The sequence below is a fragment of the Natator depressus genome, chromosome 5, assembly GCF_965152275.1.
Source record: "Natator depressus isolate rNatDep1 chromosome 5, rNatDep2.hap1, whole genome shotgun sequence".
NCBI classification, from domain to species: Eukaryota; Metazoa; Chordata; order Testudines; family Cheloniidae; genus Natator; species Natator depressus.
Window position 1 is genome coordinate 130799159 of NC_134238.1, and position 27974 is coordinate 130827132.

General features: G+C 38.9%; 1 protein-coding gene across 2 annotated transcripts in view; it reads left to right on the forward strand.

The window, feature by feature from the left end:
- TMEM38B (transmembrane protein 38B) overlaps positions 1 to 22943 on the forward strand; it is a 52714-nt gene extending 29771 nt beyond the window's left edge. For both annotated transcript variants that reach the window (XM_074953672.1, XM_074953671.1), the window contains exons 3-6: positions 4752 to 4936; positions 13362 to 13449; positions 15652 to 15769; positions 20048 to 22943. In XM_074953672.1, coding sequence (XP_074809773.1) covers positions 4752 to 4936; positions 13362 to 13449; positions 15652 to 15769; positions 20048 to 20257 — 601 coding nt within the window. In that variant the 3' untranslated portion in view covers positions 20258 to 22943. The remainder of the gene's footprint in view (positions 1 to 4751; positions 4937 to 13361; positions 13450 to 15651; positions 15770 to 20047) is intronic.
- Positions 22944 to 27974: the final 5031 nt, after the last annotated feature.

The window sequence follows — 27974 nt, forward strand, 5'->3', positions numbered from 1 at the left end:
ACCTTTTTCACAAATGACTTTTTTTATGTTGACAATGCACCAAAAGATGTGAAAGAGCAAAGACAACAGTATATAAACCAAATGTACTGTTAAATCAGACTTAAGTGAAAATGGTGTGTATTGCTCATGACCCAGTACAAACATTATGAAACCTTTAGAACTATTAGTTATGTAAAAAACCTGTCATTCTTGCTCACTACTAGAACTTTACATTGACTTATTATATGATTCCTATTTGGTCTTAAAGTAAAATAAAGCAGAATTCATACCTTAATATATAAACTGGTAATGTGACACTTTCTTTTCTCTATCTGGTAATTCAGGATCAATAACATTTTAAAACATTATGTGACATAGCAACATCTACTGGTAGCTGTTGGTAGTTGCATAAAATAGTAGTGTTTGGAGGATAGTAGAAAATAACAAGAAGTAGAGAACTGTGGATGATTCTGCCATTGTTCCACAGAGTGCTATGCACAGTCTAGTTTTTCAATAAACTATTTTATTCTGTTTTTGATATTGAAAATGTAAATACTATGCTTCATAATTACAGCACGAACACGAAACACCTAAAACTGGTAAAATCCATTTAGATTTCCCCACAATTTATGGGCTTTTTAATAACTTCCATTAATAAGTTAGTTATTAAGCAGGCTGAGTAGTACAAAAATATTAAGGCAAATTAATCCCTTGGAGTAGGGAGGTGAAATTCCATTTACTGCAACACCTGCTTACAAAAGAATTAATTTTGTCCAGTGTAGATACTGTCACTCTACAGTAGTATTTATATGAAGGAACCACTAGCATGGGAGAATGCTGTGAAAGTAAATGTTAGCAATTCAATATTCAGCCACAAATACTTTGCATATGTAGTTTGTAATTATTACACTGATCACTTACAAATTGCATAGTGAAACAAAATATTAAAATGTTCCCTTGGGCTGGATGGAGGAAACCATGAATTTTTATAAAATGGATTAAAAATACCTATAACACTTGCAATAGGTAGTGCTTGGCTTATTCATTAACAAATTCTTAAACATACGCACGTACGTGCAGATCAAGTGTCACTGAATTATTAATTTGATTTTAAAAAGATAACCATTTTGTGAAACTGAAGACTAATCTGAGCAGAACTCCTTGATTTTCAGTTGTTCACTGACCATTTAACATTCTTAACTTCAGTATTTCAGTTCAGTGGTGGTTTTTATTTTGCATGACTGACCATAGTGGAATGCAGAGTTGCAGCCTTTTGCAGAACGCTTCAGGTTAAAAAAAGCCTTAGTACTGGATCGAACTCTTACCCCCAATATGTGACTACAATTTACCAATGGCCAGAGTTTATACATTCAATATACAGAGATTTAATTGGCTATTGTAAATAGCAGTTGCACCATACAATCTGCCAGGTTTCAGAGTAACAGCCGTGTTAGTCTGTATCTGCAAAAAGAAAAGGAGTACTTGTGACACCTTAGAGATGAACAAATTTATTTGAGCATAAGCTTTCGTGAGCTACAGCTCACTTCATCAGATGCATTCAGTGGAAAATACAGTGGGGAGATTTTATATACACAGAGAGCATGAAACAATGGGTGTTACCATACACACTGTAGCGAGAGTGATCAGGTAAGGTGAGCTATTACCAGCAGGGGGAAGAGGGTGTGAGGGGAAAAAACCCAAAACTTTTTTGTAGTGATAATCAAGGTGGGCCATTTCCAGCAGTTGACAAGAACGTGTGAGGAACAGTGGGCCGGGGGGGGAATAAACATGGGGAAATAGTTTTACTTTGTGTAATGACACATCCACTCCCAGTCTTTATTCAAGCCTAAGTCAATGGTGTCCAGTTTGCAAATTAGTTCCAGTTCAGCAGTCTCTCTTTGGAGTCTGTTTCTGAAGTTGTTTTTGTTGAAGAATTGCCACTTTTAGGTCTGTAATCGAGTGAGCAGAGAGATTGAAGTGTTCTCCGACTGATTTTTGAATGCTATAATTCTTGACATCTGATTTGTGTCCATTTAGTCTTTTACGTAGAAACTGTTCAGTTTGGCCAATGTACATGGCAGAGGGGCATTGCTGGCACATGATGGCATGTATCACATTGGTAGATATGCGGGTGAACAAGCCTCTGATAGTGTGGCTGATGTGATTAGGCCCTATGATGATGCCAACTGTGTCCACATATCTATTCAGGGGACAACGGGCTTTGTTGCAAGGATAGGTTCCTGAGTTAGTATTTTTGTTGTGTGGTGTGTGGTTGCTGGTGAGTATTTGCTTCAGGTTGGGGGGCTGTCTGTAGGCAAGGACTGGCCTGTCTCCCAAGATCTGTGAGAGTGATGGGTCGTCCTTCAGGATAGGTTGTAGATCCTTGATGATGATCAGACGTCAGGAATTATAACATTCAAAAACCAGTCGGAGAACTCTTCAGTCTCTCTGGTCACTCGATTACAGACCTAAAAGTTGCAGTTCTTCAACTTCCCCCGTTCCTCACACGCTCTCGTCAACTGGAAATGGCCCACCTTAATTATCACTACAAAAGGTTTTTTTTCCTCTCTCTCTTCCCCCTCTGCTGGTAATAGCTCACCTTACCTGATCACTCTCGTTACAGCGTGTATGGTAACACCCATTGTTTCATGCTCTCTGTGTATATAAAATCTCCCCACTGTATTTTCCACTGAATGCATCTGATGAAGTGAGCTGTAGCTCACAAAAGCTTATGCTCAAATAAATTTGTTCGTCTCTAAGGTGCCACAAGTCCTCCCTTTCTTTTTGCACATACAATCTGCATCCACACTGTCATGCACTGATGCATGATCAATCTTTCTTATATACCATGGAACAATTAAGTTCAATAATTGCTTTCATATATAAGATGGGGGGGAAACAGATCACTAGTCAGTGCAAAAGAAAAAAGTGGATGCGGATGTGCTCTTATTTGAACAGTAATCACGCAGTAGTGCAACTTGACATCTGTTGCACATAAGAAATGGGTTATTGTGCAGATGAAATCATACAAATTATTTTACTCAGTCCTTTCACGTCTCATTTTTAAAGGTTTAGATTATGCTAAAGTATCCTCAATCCTATGTTGCTATTCAGATATATTCAGTGATTGCATACAGTCACAGTCATAATTATTGAATCCAGAACTTCAATTCTGTTTGGGAAAGGGCTTCTACTCTTGCACTGGAGGAAGGCATTCAAAACTATAGGGGGCAGATCCAGATTTTTTGAATATGTGCCTCAACAGTTTCAACTTCCCCATCACTGTTTCCTCCCTTTTATTCCTCTTCTCCCTCTTGGGATTTCAAGGACATGGGTTTAATTCCTGCAAAGACCTAGATCCACTCCTCTGCCAGCAAGTACCGAGCACAGCTTTCATGTGGCATTTTGTCTTCAGAATAGTCACAGGCAATGGTACTGGAGTCCTATTTCATAAGTCTCAAGAAATAGGAAGACGTGATAGATCTTAGGCTTTGCAAGGAGGGTGCTTACTCCTTTCAAGGCCTAGCCAAAAGACTCGCTCCCCAGAAGAACTGAGTAGGGACAAAACAGAGTTCCACACACCAACTGTTTCTTGTCCTATTGTGTTGGAGCAGCTGTACTGATTTCCAAGGGGCTAGGGCTGGGCTAAGGGTCTGCAGTTCACATCCAGTACATGATTCCCCATCTTGGGCAGCAATGAAACTGTAAAGACTGATTTAAGTATACAGTCCACAACAATAGTGCACTCAGTTTAAGGCACTGGACCTATGACTGTGAATCAAACCCAGTTAAATAAAAAAGGTAGTATAATCTAAAAATGAAAAGGCTACGAAAGTAAAAGATATAAGATTTTTGTTACAATTTTGGTATTGTTATAAAAAGTAAATTGTTTGAACATGAGTGTCCTTGAATTGTTAAAACATGAGACTACAAAGGACCATCTTGAAGTCCAGTCCGCTTGGGGTGGCAATGGCAAGTGGGGTGAAAGAGCCCATTTTGGATAAATTGGAGCTCATGGCTGTAGAGTCCTTAAATTTGGAACACTGCATACCAGCATTCTTCTTTTAAAGAAAACTACACCAGTTTGCTTAGCCCCATAATCTGAAAGTCCAAAAAGTTAAAAGCACTGCTCACTGTAAGAAGTGAAATGTATTTGAAAATAGCTTTAAATCACAACTGGCATTGACTTTAACAAGGGATGGCAGTCTTGCTAAAGTTATATAATTTTGTGTCACTGGCAGTATGAGAGCCCTGTGTCCAGATATAAGTGAATTCCCATTCTGCTCCAATACTATTTTAACAATCCAAAGAAGCTCAAACGTTTATACAAAGTTTACTTTTTTTAAACAATAAACCAACATTCAAGCTGGATAGCAACTTGAGAGAGGAATCTTGGTGATCTATAAGCTTAAAGAAATGTGTTCCATTCCAAGAATGGGTTCAATTTGTTTCCTTGTACTTTAAGGAAGCCTTGATAAACAATGTCTGATGTTTGGGAATATATATTTTGTGTAATGACCTTATTTTAGATGCTCAAATATCAGGTGATGGGTGCAGTATAAATACCCAGAAAGAGATTTAATGAGGTAAATTCTAAAAAGGGAATATTCTAATTTTCAGTTTGGACCTAAAGCACTAAAAGATATATGGAGTATAGGGATAATATTAAAGAACTCTTAGTGATACTCCAAAATTTATTTTTAAAAGATGTTTTAGGAGTGTAACTTTGTTGCCAAGAGATTTTTAAATAGAAATTTTCTTCTAAATTTCAGGTATCTTGTATTTTTTTGTCCGCTTGACATAGTCTACCGATGCTTTTCCTTTCTGCCTCTTCGACTGATGGTTGCAGGAATGAAAGAAGTGACGAGGACTTGGAAAGTAACAGCTGGAATTGCACATGCAAACAGCCACTACAAAAATGCCTGGCTTATCATGGTAGCTGTTGGCTGGGCCAGAGGTAATGTGTAAAATCTCTTACTCTGATGAATTGTGAAGTTTTAAAGTGGTATTTAAATTGTGAACCATGTGGTCTTAGCAATAACACCATGATCTACTGTGTGGGAGTGGTAGCCTTAAATTCAGACTGTTATCCCTCGAGGAGGGAAAGTCTGCGTGTCTGTGCAGCAATTTCTCTGGTTAGATGAGGGATGGCATTGACTGGCTTTGGAGGGAACCGTGTCTAGCCCTTAGGAAGAAAGATGCCTGTACTCATGTAAGTATCTTTAGGATTTGGTGGTTGATGACAAAAGGAATCAACAAGGCTACTATATAACTTGATCCTTATAATCATTAACTTTCCAATGGAACTGTTCTTACAGAAGTTGCGGTTCTATATAGCAGGATTGTTACTTTTCTAATTTTTTTGTATGTCCCAATACTTTAATCAGATAAAATTCCTCTAGTGTGTTCAATCTCATCTAATCGAGTGGTCTCCTAAATTAAATAAGCAACATATTATATCTAAAAATGTATTGTACACTTCAGAGCAGCAGTGTTTGCTTTACTTTTGTACTTTATATCCCACTACAGTAGACACCACTGGCTCAACTCTGGCTTTACTTTTTTAGCTCTGCATTATAGTTTATTTCCACTCTGCTTGGGAGCCCACAGACACGTTAACAAAAGTAATTCTAACTTGTGTTGGGTTTCTTATAGAATTTACTGAACAGAGAGTGCCACATTCTTCTTATGCCTTATTTCCTCTACACTCTCACACACATACTTCTAGTAATCTTTGATTGTTTTCCCTATAATGGAAGTCTTCTAGATTTTATTTTGGGATGTGTGGACGCGCGCTTGCTCTCTCCCCCATATGTGTATGCCTATATATAAATTGCCATCTACGATCCTGGAAGAAAATGGTTTCTCATAAGAATGGCCATAATGGGTCAGACCAGTCGTCCTTCTAGCCCAGTGTCCTGTCTTCTGACAGTGGCCAATGTCAGATGCTTCAGAGGCAATGAACAGACCAGGGCAATTAGTGACTGCTCCATCCCCTATTTTCCACTCCCAGTGTCTGGCAGTTAGAGGCTTAAAACATGCAGAGCATGGGGTTTCACCCCTGACCATTTTGCCTAATATCCATAGATGGACCTATCCTCAGTGAACTTACCTAATTCTTTTTTGAACCCAGTTACAGTTTTGGCCTTCACAATATCCCCTGGCAGCAAGTTCCATAGCTTGAGTCTGCATTGTGTGATGTAGAACTTCCTTTTGTTTGTTTTAAACCTGCTGCCTATTAATTTCATTGGGTGACCCCGGGTTCTTGTTCTATGTGAAGGGGTAAATAACACTTCCTTATTCACTTTCTCTGCACCAGTCACGGTTTTATAGACCTCGGTCATATCCATCCTTAATCATCTCTTTTCCATGCTGAAAAGTCCCAGTCTTATTAATCTCTCCTCATATGGAAGTTGTTCCATACCCTTAATAATTTTTGTTGCCATTCTCTGTACCTATTCCAATTCAAATATATCTTTTTTTGAGATGGGGTGACTAGAACTGCACACAGTATTCAAGGTGTAGCATATCATGGATTTATATAGTGTTACACTTTTTGTCGTCTTCTCTATCCCTTTCCTAATGGTTCCTAACATTCCGTTAGCTTTTTTGAGTGTCGCTGCACATTGAGCAGATGTTTTCAAAGAACTATCTACGAAGACTCCAGGATCTCTTCCTTGAGTGGTAACAGCTAATTTAGACCCTATCATTTTGTATGCATAGTTGGGATTATGTTTTCCAATGTGCATTACTTTGCATTTATCAACACTGAATTTCATCTGCCATTTTGTTGCCCAGTCACCCAGTTTTGTAAGAACCTTTTGTAACTATTTGTAGTCTGCTTTGGGCTTAATTATCAGAGTAATTTTGTATCAACTGCAAATTTTACCACCTCCCTGTTTACCCCTTTTTCCAGATCATTTGTGAATACTTTGAACAGCACTGGGCCCAATACAGACTCCTGGGGGATCCCACTATTTACCTCTCTCCATTCTGAAAACTAACCATTTATTTCTTCCCTTTGTTTCCTGTCTTTAACCAGTTACCGATCCATGACAGGACCTTCCCTCTTATCCCATGACTGCTTACTTTGCTTAAAAGCCTTTGGAGGGGCCTTGTCAAAGACTTTCTGAAAGTCCAGTACCCACTGGATCCCCCTTGTCCACATGTTTGTTTGACCCTTTCAAAACTTCTAATAGAGTAGTGAGGCATGATTTCCCTTTACAAAAGCCATGTTGGCTCTTCCCTAACAAATTATGTTCATCTATGTGTCTGGTAATTCTGTTCTTTACTATGGTTTCAACCAGTTTGCCTGGTACTGAAGTTAGGCCTGTAATTGCCAGGATTGTCTCTGGAGCACTGTTCCCTCTAAGCTGTGCACACGTGCGTGCGAACACAGATCCTAAGCTTTCGAGAGCTTATGCTCAAATTTGTTAGTCTCTAAGGTGCCACAAGTCCTGCTTTTCTTTATACCACAGTTAGTAGCTCTGCAATTTCATATTTGAGTTCCTTCAGAATACCATCTGGTCCTGGTGACTTATTACTGTTTAATTTTTCAGTTTGGTCCAAAACCAGTTCTATAGATACCTCAATCTGGGACAGTTCCTCAGATTGGTCACCTACAAAGAAGAGCTCAGGAGTGGGACTCTCCCACACATCCTCTGCAGTGAAGACCAATGCAAAGAATTCATGGCCTTGTCTTCCTTTAGCACCTCGATCGTCCAGTGGCTTCACTGATTGATTGATTGTTTGGCAGACTTGCTTCTGATCGTACTTAAAAAAAACTAACAACAAAAAATATTTTATCTTTTGCTAGTAGCTCTTCAAAATCTTTTTTGGTCTGCCCAATTATACTTCCACACTTGATTTGCCAGAGTTTATGCTCATTTCTATTTTCCTCAGTAGGATTTGACTTCAAATTTTTAAAGGATGCCTTTTTGCCTCTAATCTCTTTTAATCTGTTTAGCCATAGTGGCACTTTTTTGGTCACCTTACTATTTTTTTTAATTAGGGGTATACATTTAATTTGAGCCTCTATTATAGTGTCTTGAACAAGTTTCCATGCAGCTTGCAGGCATTTTGCTCTTGCGAATGTACCTTTTAATTTCTGTGTAACTAGCTTCCTCATTTTTGTGTAGTTCCTCTTTCCCTTGAAGTTAAATGCTACTGTAGTGGGCTTCTTTGATATTTTTCCCTCCCACAGGATGTTAAATTTGAATATATTATGGTTGCTATTATTGAATGGTTCAGCTATATTCACCTCTTGGATCAGATTGTGTGCTTCACTTAGGACTAAATAAAGAATTGTCTCTCCCCTTGTGGGTTTCAGGACTAGCTGCTCCAAGAAGCAGTCATTAATGGGGTCTACAAACTTGATCTCAGCATCCCATCTTGAGGTGACATGTATTCAGTCAGTATAGATATAGTTGAGATCTCCCATTATTACTGAGTTGTGTATTCTTGTAGCCTCTCTAATCGCTCTGAGCATTTCACAGTCACTATCGCTTTCCTGAGCAGATAGTCAGTAATATATTCCTACTGTTGTTAAAGCATGAAATTTGTATCTATAGAGATTCTATGGTACTCTTTGCTTTAAGATTTTTAGTATATTTGATTCTGTGCTTGCTTTCACATACAGTGCCACTCCCCCACCTGCATAGCCTACATTTTCATTCCTATATATTTTGCACCCTGGTATTACTGTGTCCCATTGATTATCCTCATTTCACCAAGTTTCTGTGATGCCTATTATATCAATATCCTCATTTAATACCAGGTACTCAAGGTCACCCATCTTAGCATTTGTATAAGAGTACTTATAAAATTTGTCATTTTTTAATTGTCTGCCATTATGTGATGTAATTGAATGGGACTGTCTCAATTGACTGCTTCTTTTCAATTCCTACCTGTGCTTTGTCAACTTCTGTCCTCTAGTCTTTACTGGGATAGAGAATCCCTGTGACTAGAGCCTCCCTACAGGATGGTTCCGTCTGAGCTGCATGCTCCTCCACACCTGTCAGCTGTCCCCAGTCCTTAGTTCAAAACCTCCTCAACAACATTTTTAATTTTACAAGCCAGCAATCTGGTTCTGTTTTAGTTTGGGTGGAGTCCACCCTTCCTGAATAGGCTTCTCCATTCCAAAAAGGTTCTCCAGTTTTTATAAACCTCAAACCCTCCTCCCTGCACCCTCTCCCACACTGAATCTTTGTTTCCTGTTAGACAAGAATAGTGTCTAAATTGTCAAGTGACAAATGACTTCGGTGTCTAAGCTTTGTGTACTCAACTTCAGGCACCTTAACGGGGCCTGATTTTCAGATGGTGGCTGCTTGGCAATCAGGTCTCTTTAAGGTGTCAAGGTCACCCGTGTCACTAATCACTACTGAAAGTTTTAGACTATGTTCAAATCTGTACTTTAAGAGTCAGATCCTGCCCCCATTAAATAAAGGGAGTTTGCAGAGCCATAGGAGGAGCACACTGAACTGTGAGGGCTTGTCTACACTCAGGGTGGATTTGATTTAAATCACTAGTCAGGAAGACTCGATTTCATCATGGATTTCTACATAAAAGTGCACTCTTATTAGTTGTTATAACCTTAATATATAGTCTTCACAACTCAGAGATGGGTGTAGGTTTCATTTTTAGAAGCTACACACGATACATTTTTAAAGTGATTTATTTTGAAAACTTTTCAGATTAGTTTTACAGCTATATCAGAAAATGAAGGATTTGTTTGGTTATTTCATTTACCAAAGGTAATTGAAGCAGATTTTTATGAAGTCATTGGGAGGTGAATGATCTCCAGTTCAACAGGTTAATCGTTAATATTTGGAGGATTTTCTTGCCATGCTGTATTAGGAGGAGAACATCACCAGACAGATATTTAAATTGTTTTATTTAACTAAAACAACAACGTTATGTATTCTGGATGTTTTTCTTCAACAGAAAACATTTTTATAATATAAAGTTTTATAAAATCAGGTTTGTTTTTGTGAAAATTGTTTTAACTAAAATAGTTAAATGAATTTAAAAAAAAAAATTAAATCAACTGTCTGCCAGGTCACCATGAGAAACTTAAAATATTGGCTTCTGCAGCTAACTCAGTCGTCTTCACCTCCATTTTCCTGTTTGTTCATAATCTGGAAAAGAAGAACAAGCATTCTTGCTTTTTCAGGTCCAAAACCATTTCTCAATTTGGAATGAATTAGTTCAAAGGAAGAAAATATTCTTTCTACACCGGCAGAAGAAGCTACTGCTGTTAAAAGTGAGATTATCACGTCAACAGTCTCTGAATCCAAGTGCTTAAGTGACTTCCACCAGTTCACTGGTGTGACTTTCTTTAAAACATCGTCAGCAAACATATATTTCTTGAATGGTTCACCCTTAGCTCTGAAGTTTATTATAGTTGGCGTTATGGAGGGATGATTGCTAGATGTCCATGTCCTAGCCAACTCTTCTTCTTCAGCAGTTAAGGTTTGACCTTGGTACCAAGTATTGAGAATATTTGCAAGAAAATAAGCTGGAGATAGTGCTTGTCCCATTTGTTTTTTTAAAAGCTTGTAATTTAACTCTGTCTTTGCATATTTCTCTTTTTAAGATCTCACTCAGTTCCTTCCAAATTTCAGCAGCATCAGCAATAAAACAGCTATTTCCGTGCGTTTTGTTCAAGGCTACAGAAATAGGCTTCAGGGTTCTCAGCATGTGTTCAACATTTCTCTTAAGCCTGGTGTTGAGATCTTTGGCTGTGACAGGGCCATCTATTTTTTTCACAGTTTTGTTCACACACTGTCATCAGATTAGGCCAGTTCTTGATACAGTGCTCAAAACAGTCCACTACTGAGTTCCATCACACGTCTTGTGGGAGAGTTGGCTTGGCTCCTCCCACTTTTTTCAGAGCAGCTGCTGCAAAGTAGTTGTTACGGAAGTATTTTGCAATTTCACCATTAGCCTTTATTACTGGAACACTGAAGTCTTTGGCTGGGAGGTGCATCAAATGAGCACTGCGACCGTATGTTAGCTTGGGACTCTCTTCGCTCTCTTTTTTTAAATAATTTCTTCTCATCTTGGATACATTTGCAGCATTGTCCGTGACCAAGCTGCGTTGTAGACATTTGAATTTTTTTTCAGTTTGTTATAGCTTTTACTGTTGCTTCCTGTAAGTATTCTACTGTGTGTGCATTTCCTGTTGTATCAATTGTTTCTGGAAGAAAGACCTTCCCTTCTTCTGTTGTCGCACAAGCACATGCAACAGGATCATTGTGGACATTGCTCCACCTATCAAGACTCAGGTTAACTCTAGACCTTTTGCACACTGCTCAATTTCTCTTTCATACACTTTATCCAGCAATGTGCCTGCAACATCTGCTCTGTTGGGTGGACTGTATCCTGGTCTTAATGACTGAACCATGTTAATGAAGTATGGGTTTTCAATCATACGGAAAGGAGAGTTTGTTGCATAAACAAACCGGGCAATTTCTTCATCTTTTTGTAATCTGCTGGTTCTTATCACAAACTTATCTATGGTTTTCTCTGGATGATGGAGGTTTTTTTTCTTTTTGCTACAGGTGATATACTGTGGCTATGTGACATACATGATGTGACTGAAACACTGTCATTGGCAAATAACTCTGAAACTATAGAAAATGATGATGATGATCTTGAAGGTGGATAGTCTTCAGAATCCTGTACGTTGAGGATGGATTCTCCTGAACAAAATAAGTCAATGCAGTTGTTTAATTATTATTACCATACTGCTCATTTAATACTCCTCATTGCATTCACTGACACTCAGCACTACTTTAAAGGTGAAATTGTAAAAGGAAGATCTGCCTATTTCAGCTATTTATTTTTTTATCACAACTGCATCTAAAATGCTAGTACCATAGAGTAACAACTATATTTGTTGCTCAAACATGAGAATTCAAGAATAGTCCAGAAGGAAGACAGGCAGTCCTTAAGAAAGAAGTATGAAATAAAAAAGTTTACCAACCTGAAGATCCTGCATGTTCAGATCCTTTCATCATCTTCAATGCAGCTTCCTCCTGAGAAGGAACACTTCTCATGATGTTGTTTCATTTGGGCCTTGCATTTCTTCGTTGCACTGTTTGCATTTTGCACGCATGCCTGTCTTACCCACAGGTAGAGGAACTTCATTAAAATATTCCCAAACTGGGTCTCTCTTACGGCCTGCTGCCATTGTAGGTTTTCCCTTCTAGTGAGAGACTGGTATGGTAGATCAATGAAGGCTACGCTCAGAAAGACCTCAAGACTTCTGGAATATGCTGCTCAAACAGTTTCACTTTTGTTTCTACTGTCTGTCCCTCCCTTCTCACATTTATCTCCAGACTTCTTGTCCAGATCTATTCTGCCCCTAACAATCTTCTATTCATTGAACTTTTTAAAACTTTGCACTTTTACAGAGAGATAAGGGATTGACTCTGTGTACACAAATTTGCAGAGGGACAATAGGGCTGTGGTCTGTTTTTTCTCACCTTTATTTATTTTATTTTATTTAAAAACATTTTTGTTAACAAGCATGTTATCTCTGGTGACACAAATCCACAGTTTGAGAACCGCAAAACTAAGCATCTCTGATGGTATCTTCTAGACTGAGCACTGAGTCCCATTGGGTAGATAGAAAGATTAACCTAAATAAGCTATATAGAAGCCCCTTGACCCCCATAAGATTGGGTCCTTAATCCATGAACTATTGGAACTCATTTACAAAACTTTTTTTAAACATTACGTGAATATATTGTCTCATACTGTTTGAGCATAAGCTTTCGTGAGCTACAGGTCACTTCATCCACAGTATGCATCCGATGAAGTGAGCTGTAGCTCACGAAAGCTCATGCTCAAATAAATTGGTTAGTCTCTAAGGTGCCACAAGTACTCCTTTTCTTTTTGCGAATACAGACTAACACGGCTGCTACTCTGAAACCTGTCTCATCCTACAGAATTAGAATTTATAATCCCTATTCCATGATGAGATATCTTTGAGCTATAATGTATCTTAATTAAAACTATCTTTAGATTGCTTTTTTCCTCAAAAAGCATTTTATCAAAAAAATCAGATTTTATTTTTTTAAGTCATGGATTTTTATCCACCCTGTCTACACTACACAGCTTTTAGTGACATGGCTGTATTGCTACAGCCGTGCCACTAAACGTCGGGCAGTGTAGCTGCCGTTTGTCAGCTCTCCTGCCGACAGCACGCTGTTTGCACTGGTACTTGTCGCGGCAAACCTTTTGTCTTTCGGGGGAGGGGCGGGTGTTTAATGCCTCTGAAAGACACAAGTTTTGTCATTCAATTGCCATTGTAGACATGGCCTTAGTCACTAAGAGACTATACCATTGAGACCTGTTATAATTTATTGGATTTTCAGGAGCTGGTGGTGGCTTAATCTCTAACTTTGAGCAGTTGGTGAGAGGTGTTTGGAAACCTGAAAGCAATGAACTTCTGAAGATGTCCTAGTAAGTTTGCGTAAACCATAGTAGAACTGGAATAATTGTAATAACTTTGTTCGGCTCCCGCATTCAAATACCTACGTGAGTAATTTTCGTGGTGCAGCGTTTAAAAACAGGTGCTAGTAGACTGCTTATAAATTCAAAGTAAGTGGGTCCAAATCTTTACTATGTGATGGCTGGCTTGGCTTATGTGGAACGAGGAGTTAGTCTAAATGATTTCCTCATGAATAATTGTCTCCACTACAAAATTACCACAGAATTGGAACTAATTGGTAAACGTGTTGGCAACTTGTGCAAAGAGGACAATCATTTGAATGGGCAAGAAAAATGAACCACCTCTCCCAGAGCTCTGGTTCATCCAAGGCAGGAATGAAGTACATTGTGGCAGGGTAATGTGAGTGGAAACTTACATTCCTGCATGTGCTGGTACGCAGTCTGAAGGTAGGTAGATGACTTTAGGACTGTCATTCTAGTGGATATATTCTACCAACGCTAAATACTTTAAAAAAGAAAAAACAGTTGCACTCTTCTGAACACACATGCAAGCCATCTGTTAAATATATAGCATTAAAACACATCAACACATGTCTCTGGTGCATTGCAAGATAGAAGATGCTACTTGAGTTTCAGGTTTCAATTCTTTGTCTCGCAGAAGCTAAATTGGGAGTATTACATAGCACCCAGTTTAGCTTCTGCAAGAGAGAGAATTTGAACTGGCTGGCAGGCCACAAACTACTGCTGTAAAGGGAGATAAGCTCATAGGGGATTTAAAATGCCCACTTTGCCCTCCCATGTGACTTCCCAGCTGGTTTCTGTGGAAATGATTATTTCAAAACCAGCGTTATGACTTTTGATGTGATAAACATTTAGGGATGCTGGTTTCATGTAACTGTCCTGGGTAATAAAGAATGACAGAAGAGAAATACAAAAATTATGAGCAGCACTATTTCCAAAAGGAAGGATTGTGAGGCTTATGGTATCAGCTGCACCTAAATACTTCAAACTCAGTGAAACAAGTAAATTCTGCTAGTTTAAAACACTGCAGTCGCTTTCTTTAAAAAAGTGCTAGCTGAAGGAAGAATGAGTTTTAAATGTTACTTGTGGTATTGCATCCAGTCTCATGAAGGGTAAAAGCTGAGACTGCAAGATGCCAGAACAGAGAGGTGTTGGACACAGATCACTGTCCTCACATCCTGAAATTATTTTGGTTAAAAATTCCCTTGACAATTTTTTTCAAATGTTCTTCTTTGGTTGTAAAGCTAAATGCATGAATCTAATTAAAGGTGTGATAAGAAATGAAACTTGACGAATCCCAAATCATAAGACTATACAAGTAGAGTTATACTACTGGCTTCCTGATCAGCCTCCTATAAAGTGCTCAAATGTCACAGCGGTCTAAGATTTAGACAAGCAGTTTCTTGACACCTTGAATGATTGGTTCTTAGAACAGCTTGTTCTAGAGCACAATGAGGAGAGAGCTTATTCTTAACTCAGTCCCAAGTAACACATAGGAGTTGACTGAAGTAATAATTTAAGTTGAATCACTAAGTAATAGCAAAAAAGAAAAGGAGGACTTGTGGCACCTTGGAGACTAACAAATTTATTTGCGCATAAGCTTTCGTGAGCTACAGCTCACTTCATCGGATGTGAGCTGTAGCTCACGAAAGCTTATGCTCAAATTGGTTAGTCTCCAAGGTGCCACAAGTCCTCCTTTTCTTTTTTGCGAATATAGACTAACACGGCTGCTACTCTGAAACCGGTCACTAAGTTATAGTAACTACAGTAAAATTAAGCTGAAATTCCTCAGGGGGAAGAAAATATCACAAAATGATTAGAGGTGTGGCAAAAACTTCCATAAGAAAACTGAGTGAAAATATTGGCACAGTTTAATTTAGAGGTGACTAATAAAGGGATATATCAGATGCATAAATTAAATAGTATGGAGAAGACAAATTGGGTGGTGGTCTTTAAATTCAGGAACAAAGATCTAAGAAATTGAAAGCTTGCAAACTGAAAACTGATAGAAGTATACAAAGCATGTAATTAGCCTGTGAACATGTTGCCGTATTGTTACCACAAGCTTTTTATCATTTACTTTCAGCCAAGCAAATATTATAGTTATATTTTTGTATGCTGAGGTATTCTATCAGCATAGGAGGGGGAGGAGAGAAAATCCACACACTTGTCTTTATTTTGTTTGGTTTCCAGCCCTGTAAAAGTGACTCTGGTAGGTGCAGTACTCTTCACCTTGCAACATGCCCAGAACCTACCAATAGCAAGACACAACCTTATGTTCTTTTACACCACCTTCCTAGTGGTCACAAAGGTAAGAATTTGGAAATGTATAATTATTTAAACACAGGCAATACAGCAATATTTTTCACTGTACTTTCTAAAGTAAGATGTATGTTGTTGAATATTTCTCTTTATACCTGCCACCAGAATACTAATTTCAGTTTTCTTCTTCTGGAGAGATCTGGTCAAACTCAATTGGTGAAAATGGCATAGCTCAATTGAAGTCAGTGGAGCTACCCCAATACCAGTGGAGGCTCTGACCCCCATGAGCCTTAAGTGACTTTTCCATATCTGAAGCAGACCAACAGGAAGCTCTTTGCATTGTGACCTTTGCTAGTTGTATTAAAAGAATATTTCAGGAATTTGGCACAGGGAGTTGATATTTCAAGTTACTAAATTATTTGAGAGAAAGATACAATTAAGACACAACAGGTTGTCTTGCCAACCTGTTAATACATGTAGAGCAAAAATGAACTGCAGCCAAAGGCCAAGTGTTTCTAGTCACCGAATACGTTTATAAGTGAATAGAACATGCTCTGTTTGTCTTCATGCTGTTTTTTAAAAGTTTGTGGTTTTGGACACATCTTTCAACTATATAGAAAATAATGGTGAAGGAGAAGAGAAAAATAATATGAAAAGTGTTTACTATCTCTTTGTTTATAAAAAGTGTGGATATGTATATCCACACACATGCATGTGTACACATGCGAGATATATACACACTTATTGTTCTTCCCTTTAATCTTCTTATGGTTGAACTCTAATCTATCATGTTCTGCATTTATCTTCTCCCAAAAAGCTGGGCTGTATTCAGGACTGTGTTAACCCTAAAAAAGGCAAAGTTGGAATCTCAGTATCGTCTGAGCTGTAACAATCTTGAAGGTTGCCACTCTGTTCTTGAGGAGATGTTAAAATAGTGGGTGAACTGTAGAGGAGGGTTTAAAAAGAACTGCCTGCCTCCCACAAAGCATCCCTAGAAACGTTATGTTTCTAAAATCTGACTAAGATATTGGGTCCCCTGGGTGCTACGGTAATGCAAGTAATCATCATTAATGCTTCAGACTTATCTTTTCTTAAAACACCTAAACATCAGAGGCACTCAGGATACAAGGGATGTGGTGTTAGGAGATAGTTAGGTGTGGGGAGGGGGTCTGCAGCCTCAGACTCCCTGTACTACTGAAGCCCATAGCATGGTGACACACAGCTTTGTGGCACCAGTTCTGCATTGGTGACTTGTTAGGAGCTTGAAGTCAGCTAGTAACTAATGCACTGCTAGACTGACACAGTTCATGCAAGTCTGACACACAGACTTATGAAGTAGTGTCTTGCTTTCCAGACACTTCTGAAACCTCTCTCAGAATCAGGGTACTACTCTGGTCTTTAGTGTTGGGTTATAAATACCATATTGGGTCTATTAAGCAGGTCCTTTTCCCCCAGTCCTGGAGGAAGTTCTCCCAATAAGTTGGTTTTAATGTGGGAGTTTTTTAGGATACATGCTACCTAAATCAGTGATGTCCAACCTTTACAGCTTGGGGGCAATTCAAGGTCAAGGGGCCACAAACAACACTCTGGGGCAGATTCTTTCCTTCCTTCTGATCTGCTCAAGTAGTACAAAGGGAGTGGAATTCAGCCACAGGCCCTCTCTGAGGATTTACCCCAATGCCTGGAGTCTTCAGTGGTGTAGAACCAACATAGCCTTATTCCCCACAGCCTCTGGCACAGTTGGTGTGTTGGGAGCAGGCAGGGGAGGAATGGCTGAACCTTAGTATGAAAACTACAACCAGGAACTAATATTCGTGCTGGAACAAATATTTATGAAGAGTCTGTATTAGCATTTAAAAATCTTATTAGTTAAGATGTTAGTTTCCAATTAGCACAGAACGAGACTAATAATTCAAGTCTAGACAAGGCCCTAGAGTATTTTACAGTAACTTTATTGCTTTGTTTTATACATGTCACTTTTTTAAAGATACTTCATTTCAGTGGTCAAGATCAAGTTGGAATTTTAGTAGTTTACATTACACCTTTATATGAGAATACATGTGGTCACATCTATATCTAACAGGATAGAAAATGCTTGCTTATGTAGGCAGAATAGACTGAAACGTATGGAAGGTTTGAAGTATTATTCTGGAGATGTGCCAAGGTCAGAAGAGAACTAGAAATGTGGTTCTCCTTAGACTTCTAATTAGGGCCTGACCCAACAAAGCCTTTTACTTCAGTGAACAGTCTCCTCTTAGTGTGAGATTTTTCAGATTTGGACCCATAAATTGGAAAAAGGCTACAGGTAAATAATTCATCCTTTGTGGCTAATTGTGGCTAGAAACATCTATCCATAACGAGTTTTAATATAGCAAGGCTTTTGTGCAGATTTTGGTTTTACGTTACTATGAGTGAAATAATCCTTGCAATGCACTGAAAATTGTAAAGAAGTCTTCCAGGCCACTGACTTTTTCCTCTGTCGACAGAGAGCTTCTGTTTTATCTTTCTCATTGGCTTACTCTTCATGCATTTATTAAGCTTAGTTTATTTTCTGTGTGTGCACTTAGACTGAAATACAATGAATAAACCTAAGTTGAAATAAAATCATAGGACTGGAAGGGACCCCGAGAGAGCATCTAGTCCAGTCCTCTGCACTCATGGTAGGACTAAGTATTATCTAGATCAGGGATGGGCAAACTTTTTGGCCCGAGGGCTACATCTGGGTGGGGAAATTGCATGCCGGGCCATGAATTTAGGGCTGGGGCAGGGGTGTGGGAGGGGGTGCAGTGTGCAGGAAGGTGCTCAGGGCAAGGGGGTTGGGGCAGAGGAGGGGTGCGGAGTGTATGAGGGGGCTCAGGGCAGTGGTGCAGGAGGGGGTGTGGAGTGCGGCAGGGAGTTCAGGGCAGTGGGTTGGGGTGCAGGAGGGGCGTGGCAGGGGGCTCGGGCACAGGAGAGGTGTGGGGTGCGGCAGGGGGCTCGGGTGCAGGAGGGGGTTGGGGTGTAGGCTGTGGCCTGGCGCCGCTTACCTGGAGCGGCTCTGGGATGGTAGTGGCACGCACCGAGGCCAAGGCAGGCTTCCTGCCGGCCCCGGCCCCACGCCACTCCCAGAAGTGGCCAGTACCACAGCCCTGGGGGCGGGCGCGGTGGCAGAGGGCTCTGCATGTTGCCTTTGCCCGAAGCACCCAATGGCCGTGGTTCTCCATTCCCGGCCAATGGGAGCTGCGGTGGGCGATGTCTACAGGCAAGGGCAGCGCACGGAGCCCTCTGCCCCCTCCTCTCCCAGGGGCTGCAGCTCCACAGGGGTGGCAATCCCAGGGGCTGGATCCAAAGCCCTGATGGGCCGTAGTTTGCCCACCTCTGATCTAGACCATCTCTCACAGGTGTTTGTCTAACCTGCTCTTAAAAATCTCCAATGATGGAGATTCCACAACCTCCCTAGGCAATTTTTTCCTAATGTCCAACCTAAACTGCCCTTGCTGCAATTTAAGCCCATTGCTTCTTGTCCTATCTTCAAAAGTTAAGGAGAGCAATTTATCTCCCTCCTCCTTGTAACAACATTTAATGTACTTGAAAACTGTTATGTCCCCCCTCTCTTCTCTTCTCTAGACTAAACAAACCCAATTTTTTTTCAATCTTCCCTTGTAGGTCATGTTTTCTAGACCTGTAATAACTTATGATGATCTTCTCTGGACTTCCTCCAATTTGTCCACATCTTTCCTCAAATAAGGCACTCAGAACTGGACACAATACTCCAGTTGAGGCCTAATCAGCATAGAGTAGAGCGGAAGAATTACTTCTCGTTTCTTGCTTACAACCCTCCTGCTAATACATCCCAGAATGATGTTTGCTTTTTTTGCAACAGTGTTACACTTTAGGATTGTTTACTTCTATTTTTAGTTGAAATGCAGTTATTTTCGACAAAGATTTGCACCAGAGGCTAGAAATGCCCTATATTTATAACATGTAAAATACAACACTGTCTTCAAATTAGGGATATACGGAATTCAGAGTTCTGAAAGCTTAGAGATGGTCTGCATAAACTTGCACCAAAATAAATAAGTTTCATATATCTTTTGTTATTTCAGTGCAGGTCTTTGTGATTTAGCAGATGAGTGTAATGTAAAATTGACATAGGGTGCTTCTGTTAGAGGAGTGTCCACATGCAGACTTGTGCTGAAATAACAGAAGTGTGAATTAAAACTGGTTTAGGTATATCAGTGTGTGCTTTTGTGTGCAGACCAGCCCATATGTGCTGATTCTTCTTAAATAGTCTTTTTATTTGGAGAGCTAAGGCTTTCTAACTTAAATTTGACCACTTTCTTTATAGGTAACCATGATGTTGACACAATCTGCAGTTTCTCCATTTGCTCCTTTTGAGTCTGTGCTGGGCCGTATACTCTTTGGTTGGCAACAAACTCCATCTAAAGTAAAGGGTGAGGCCAGAGTATCTTCCAACGGAACCTCTTCAGTCTGTGACCGTTCTGCTGGAGAGGCCAGTGAAAGCATTAAGAAAAGACAGGCAAAGAAAACAGAATAAGTGGCCAAAAAATTATCTTGTTACATGTGACCGTAACACTTTGAAACATTTCTATTTCAAATGATGGGGAAAAGAAAACAGGATGTAAGGAAATACATGTGACAGAATGGCAGCAGTGATGAGCTTTGTGCACTGCTGCCATGTAGCCTTTAAAGTATATTTTGTAAATTGTAATTCAAATGTTGGGAATGTGTGTATCATGGTAGACCTTTCTAACTTAAATGGTACTAAATAAGATTTTATAGTGATGATGATTTTATTAAATGAGAGATTTATTGTGATTTTGTTTTTATATTTATGAAAAACTAACTTTTAAATGTAACCCCCCCTGAAGTTAGTAACAAAATGACAATCAGATTTGACTATTTTTTTTCTTTATAGTTTATTTTTGCATATATTTTCTGTTTTTGATTCTTGTTTTTTCAGCTGAATAAAATGGATAGTTACACACAGTAGCATATTCCAAGGTATGAAAGGCTCGTGTAGTCATGTTCAATTGAGCAATGGAGTTAGAGTAAAATTTTACCAAACGTTCACATTACGTGAATAAAAAATTAACATTGTAAATAGTTCGCACTGCAAAACTGTGGAAATGTGCCAAAAACAAGGCCTTTGTTCCCTAGAAAAAAATGTGAATTACTATTATAATTCATGTTGCACTGATCTTGATTCTTAGTCACAAACTAGAGAATATTTTTCATTTTCTGCTTTCCAGAATAAAAGTAAATTCTCTTGCACTTTAAAAAAAAAAAAAAAAAAAAAAAAGATATTTGGCAAATAGAAAATTTTCAGTACTAATGTTTATCCAGCTAACTCACTTTGATACTGTCAGCTGAAAACTTTTGATTTATGTTTGCTGTTCTGTAGGCAGTAAATCAGACAGTAACGTAATATTACTGTTATTAAATTGTTAATGTGCATTTGTATTGAAGCATATGGTTTTTAGTATTTCTTCCATTTTCATTTCGCTGTGACTGGATGTGTTCTAGCATGGCATCTTATCCCAAATATCTAACATCTTCTCCTGCTTTCTAAGGTAGACCGTCATTGTGAAAGAAGAATTACATGTTGCAAGAAATACCCATTTTCCCAATCCAGAATGTTTAGCAACTTAACCTTCTCCCTGGCTGTAGGATAAATACATGGATTTCACCTCCTCCCACACTCTTGCCTTTTCTGCACTAGTGTTTTTATTAAAATCTCCCATCATTTTGCTACTACCGGTTAAGCTGCACCAGTGGTAGCAATGGCAATAGCACTGGTGCCAAAACTGTGTTCATACCTCTATCATTTAATCCTGTTTAGATTAGGGTCATATGATATGGTAATAAAAATACATGTGCCCTGTCTATTCTACCACTTATGCTGGTACTAGCTTTGGTGGGGCAGTTAGTTGCTGATGGTAATGAGTAAGAGTACTTCTGGTGTAAGATGCGCTGTAATTGTCCATCAGCTTTTGCTGAAATGCCTCTTCCTCTTCCTTGCATATGTTGCACACCAGTTTGGTAACTCATTTCTAGCAGCTATTGTCTTAGTGAAAGTCTCTCAATTCTAGACGATGGAATTAGTGTTTCAGAGATGTTGCATTTTGTGAGTGGCATCTTTCATTTGGCCTGTCATCATTTTGTCATCAAAACTGTTTTCTTCTATCAACACCAGTCTGCACAAGCCTAACTTTTGTCTGACTGTGAGCACTTTTGAAGCATTTCTATAGTTAAATTAAACCAGTTACCTCCATGTGAAAATGGCAAAAGGGAAAGAAAATGTACATTTCTCTTCAGACTGCAGTTCAACTCTGAAAAATGATTGTGGGTAAACAGTTATCCAAGTTGCTCAGGGGTCAGATCTAAAATCTGCAAATGAAATTCCAGTTGCAAGGTAGACTTCTGAATTTGAGATAATTTGAGTTCGGATATATGCAAATGTGGCACCTTATTCAACAAACCTCTGATATGGAAATCAAGATGCAGATAGAATGCCATGATGCTACTTCAAGTCTCTTCTCAGATAAGAACCCAACTTTATAGTAAACCTTAGATTTTAGGCAGTATCCAGGTAACTGGCCATGTATTTCAGGTCTTATTAACTAAAACGACAACCTACTTCACCATGGAAACAAATACATGAAATCCAGCTCATCATTGGGTAAAAGTCTTATGAGTCTAGTGCCTAAAGGACAAAATAATGTCAGATTCTTGCCTTATAACCTTGGGGCTCAGTTTGTTTTCCAGTAATAAGTGGTAGGAGCATTGAATCTCCTCATACCAGAATATTAAGTACCCATATGATTTTAGGTTATACAGGGGTATTTGTGTGCCATTAAAAGTAACTACTAATTACCTAGTTAACAGGCAGCTAAAAATGAGACACACCAGTAACTGCAGTACTTCCTGCACATGTAAAACTTTCAGGTAACTCTTACATCCCTAAGAGATGTATTAAGATTGAGAACAAGTGTTCGAATACTTCATAGTCCTAGACTTGGCACAGTGGGTATGAGACGCTTTTTTCCCCCCAGGTGACTATTGTACTACTGTGAAATACTGGCCAATATCTGGCTTTTTTAGCCCAGATGGATATGTGAAAATGTTTAGAATTACTTTAAGTTTACAGTAATTTGAAGCAGAAAATGTGGTGTGTTTATATTCAGTGTGGATTTATAAAAATTACATTAATAAAATAAGTGGAAACAGTTGTTTTTCCTGATTTTTCTTATTTAGATGTTTTAGACAAATATAAGAACATAAAATCCAAAGCCTGTAATGTTACTTTCAAATAGAAATACAGTATAATCTTTCTGAAAAACTTAATAATAAAGTGTGTTCCCATCCCAGGGGAACTTTGAAACCTCTTCATATTAAAATACTTTAGAGAATGATCTTGCAGGACAGATTTCTAAAAGAACTCTGCATACAACAGCTTCCATTCCACCTAAATGAAAATCTGGCCACTCCAAAAATGCCCAATATCCAGCAGCTCCCATTGTTCTCAGGTTCTGGATGCGGAGCACTCTTGAAAATCTGGCTATAATTGTTGGTGCATAGCACTCCTGAAAAATCTGACCCTTGCTGCGAAAGCTGCATTACCATGCGGCGTTACTGAATAACAAGGAAAATTCAGCTTCTTGGAAGAACTTGTACTGGAGCTACAACAGCAGAAAGAACATTACTCCGAGACCCAAGATTTTTTCACATTTGTCCGCTCTGGTTTTTAATATAAAAAGGTGTCTGCCTGCATGTCCTTCAGTTTACTGATCATCTGTTTCATTCGTTAATCTTTCAAATCTGATATCTTCTTGTGTCATAGTCAAGTAACTTTTTCAACAGTCCTGGAAAAGTTAATTTGGGGATACTTTGCTTTATAAATACTCACCCAAATCCCATCCCTCTTAGGTGTGGTTTGGTTCAGGTAAGTATCCCCTTCTTTAGCTGTCATCCCTAATGTACCTTTGCTAAATGCTTCTCTGCAAGGTCGGACACTGTATTCAATGTGAAGGAGGACTTGTGGCACCTTAGAGACTAACCAATTTATTTGAGCATGAGCTTTCGTGAGCTACAGCTCACTTCATCGGATGCACGAAAGCTTATGCTCAAATAAATTGGTTAGTCTCTAAGGTGCCACAAGTCCTCCTTTTCTTTTTGCGAATACAGACTAACACGGCTGTTACATTGAATACAGGTTTCAGAGTAATTGCTGTGCTGGCTAGATTCAGGATCAAGTATTCTCGATTAGCCAGATCCAGCACAAGGGCCATATATGAATTACTTCCTGTCTTTCATTTGTCAGACTGTTTCCTTAAATGTATCTTTTTGCTAATACAAACTAAGGCTGTGATCTGCATGGGAGCCCCACTGACTTCTGAGGTTCTGTGTGGGCAGAGGGATCGGCCTGCATGGATCAGATTGCAGAGTCGAGGCCTAAATTGACAATAGAAGAAAGTTATAGAGTAAGATCAAGGCTTGGGTGAAGTGATTCACATAAACGTAACAAAACAGAACCATTGCTCAAAACTTGGACCCAAATGCTTTTTTGAAGATGATACATTTTTCCTTTTTGTACTCTTTCCAGTACTACGACGTTTTTGGACTGAAGTGGAAATAGTGAAAGCCCACAAGAAAAGCAGCTGCTGTTTCTAATTTGGCTAAAACGAGAAACTAGTGGGAAAGACATATATGTGATCTCTCAAGAATTCCAGCTTCTGTTACCAGGTTAAGTAGGTCTGAATAATCTAGATTTTTATACTGTACTCATCACCGTGCTATATAAATAGAACCCCTGAGTCTTGCCCATTACTAATATCTAAATACAAATTCAAGGTTTTTGAACAACAATTGAAGCTGGAGAGTAAAATAAATCCCTCTAACTAGATTCTAAAAAAAACAAACAAATGGCCATCAGCAAAAGTAGCATTTAATAGAATAACAATCAGAAAATTTGATGTAAAACAAAATGCTTGGAATTATTTGTGTTCATAAAATAGCCACTACAGACAGGCAAAGACCTTTATTGCAAGCCTACCCACAGCAAGGATAAGGAAACACCCATCAAAAGGTAGGTACCATCATGAGGGTAAATTGTTTAAAGTGATGTACAGAAGGAACACACAGATATATATTCTCAAGAATAGTATGTTTCCACTCCTGTATTCTGCTTTGAAAATGGATCTTGTGGCTTTTGTGAACAAACTCATATTAGAAGAATGTAGTCTGCATAGAACAGCATATCAGAAACACAACCAGCATCCTAACCTAGCTCTCTGCTTCCACCAAGTCTGATGTGTTTACAGCTTCTTTGGAGAGACCAGCAGATGAGCTGCGAATCTTGCAAAGAAAGTCAAGACTATTTTTTACTTGAGGGAATCACGAATTCAGAGGATGTTCTATGATCAGAGAAGCAGTTCATTAAATCATAAACCTAACAATTACTTGTACTGGAATTCTTAATGTTGGAAACCCAATTCCAGTGGCACTTGGTACTTTTAAAAGGCCTCCAAAAATGAAATGGTGCATAGATTTTCATGGGAGTTGGTTGAAAATCAGGTAAGTAACTGGGAAGAATTTACCACCATCAGATGGTGCACTGTGGTACATTTTGTCAAACAAAGAGAATTTCTTTGTAAAAAGGCCAAATTTTGTCCAAGATGCTGGTGGAACTCCTATTTGATGTGTGTGTTTCCTGTCCCTATAGTATCTATGTGCCTTCCAAGTATTTAAAAATAGAAATCTTCCTTCTCAGGTTATGGAAATCATTAGTTTGGTCAACAGGGTTCTTGTTTGCATGTGAGAAGGAAATATTGAGGGAAGCCAAATCCAAGGAGTTTTGCATTTCTTCTGAGAGCATTTAGTTCCATGGTTGCTCTCATCTCTTGCAGAAGTGAGTTCCATAGTCTAGGTCCTGCTCCTGCAAGAGCTTTACCTTCTGAATGTACAAGCCTCCCCTTATTGGCTATTAGTTCAATTGTTCCAGTGGAAGATTGGCTGCAAGTGGGGAAGGGTTTTCTTACGTAGCTAGGTCCTATCCTGTGAAAGACTTTGAACAGCAGAGGAGCGTTCTTGAACTGGTATTCAGATGTCAAGCCAATGACTAGAAGAGCGTTCTGAGGCGATGTATTCTCACAGACCTGTGTTGCTGAGCAGATGGGCTGCTGTTTTGTACTAGCTTTCAGGCTCCGTGGCTTCAATCCTATTTATTAGGATGGTATTTAATGTATTTTTAGCACTCTCTAATGTGATGTAGCAGCTGGAAATGAAGAGAGCCAGCACCATGTGATCTGCCAGTTCACAGTGGATCCACCAAGTGCTCCATGGGCCACAGTTTAGGAACCAGTGAATCCATCAGCAGGTATCTGCTGAGTTTCATGCCCTTATGTGGGAAATGCATGAAGGCATAACAGATGGTCCAATGAGTTTTTAACCATAGATGAGCTTTTTAAAAACCATTTAGACCAACATTTAATACATCTTCCATTTTCCTACTCCTATCCATTTCCACTGTTATCTATTTAGTTTTATTTCTTCTTTTGAGTTATAACCTTACGGTTCATAGCTGTGCCATCCTCCTTGTAGAATTTGATGTCTTTATAGGTATAGCTTTTCTTATGAACTCTTTCGGGGTCTGGATTTGGACTTAAGTCTGATAATGCATGGAAAAATATGGGGATTGGCCTGAACCAAAATCTGGACCTGAATTTTGTGGAAGTTCCCTTCCCTCAAAATTTTGGGGGTGGGTTTCACAACCCAAGGCTTTGATTTCAGCTAGCACAGATATAGGACCCAGAGTTCTGATCCAGACAAATATTGGTTCTGATCGTGGAATCTAAACTTCAGTTCACATGTTTGTATCTGGGTTTTGGTTCCAAGCCATCTCTTTAAATGAAACCCCCTAAATAAAACCTAATGTCAGATTTGGGTGCCCAGTCCTTACTTAAACTAAACATCTGTTGATCTCAAATGGGCGTTTTCCCTGAGTAAGGACTTCCAGAGAAGTCCCCTAATTTTGATAAGCTGAACAAACCAGAAAGACATTGGGATTTTAAAAAAAAAAAAGTTGTCTTCTATTCTTGAATAAGACACAGATATTAAACAGTGAAAGTTTTATTGAATGAAGAATCTAGAAGATATGAATAAATGCTAAATGGTCACTCAAGATAGCCACTAAAAAGTAGACAACAAACAAAGCTACTCATTTTACCGACAGAAGTTACCATATGAAGCTAGATGAAACAGGCATATCAAAACTGCAATTTGCTGTATGAGCAATCTCTCTCCTTGAATGCAAACTATACAGAGCAGAAGGAAAGCAAGGTTTGGGCCAAAGTGAAACAAGTTGAAAGCATGCAAGGAATGAGGACAAAGAAAGATAAACAGCTAGTGAAACTGCCGATAGACATGTTTCACTTCAGTATTGGCATGCTCTCCGTGTAAGAGGGGGAACCCAGAAGGTGTGATCAGGAACAAACTAAGACCATGGACCCTAATGCTTGTGTCACAGTCTCATCCCTACTGACCTAGATGAAGATGCTACACTTCTCATTTAATGTGAATCTGGTCGGTGCAAATGTTCCTGAAATGAACACATCAAAATATTATGAGGAAAAGCAACAATTAAGGAGGTCAAGCAGGGTAAGACCCCTGGGGAGAAATTTTCAGTGTGATGTGCAGGAATGCAATCAAGCATATCACATTACTAATAAGATGTGTTTTCAAAAATCCCCTCCATCATGCTGAATTTTTTACCCCCTGGTGTTAAGAACCAGGCTGCAATGACTTAAAAAATGGATTTGTGCTTGACATGCTTACTAATATACAGGAAGCAGAAAACCAGCTTAAATAGTGCACTTGGAATGAAATGTATCCCTGTGCAAAGTGCCAGCCAGCATCACATAACTCCTTGAAGCCAGAGGAAAATGAAAGTGCTCAGCACTTCTAGAAATGAGGCCATCAACCTCTTTGTTCTGTCGTCTTACCTGTGAAATGGGTGTCATTCTTTTTCACCTCACAGGGGCTTTGTGTAGCTTAATGAATTGTTTGTGAAATGCTTTCAGATCCTGACATGAAAGGTACTATTAGAAATGTGAAGTATTATTAATACAGCTAGTCCAATATTTTTCACCAAGACCTTTTTTCAACAGAGTGGATTTCTGACTAAAACAAAACTTTTTGCAAAAAAAAGTTGAAATTGGATTTTTTCCCCTCAATAAAAGTTTTACTGAAAAAAA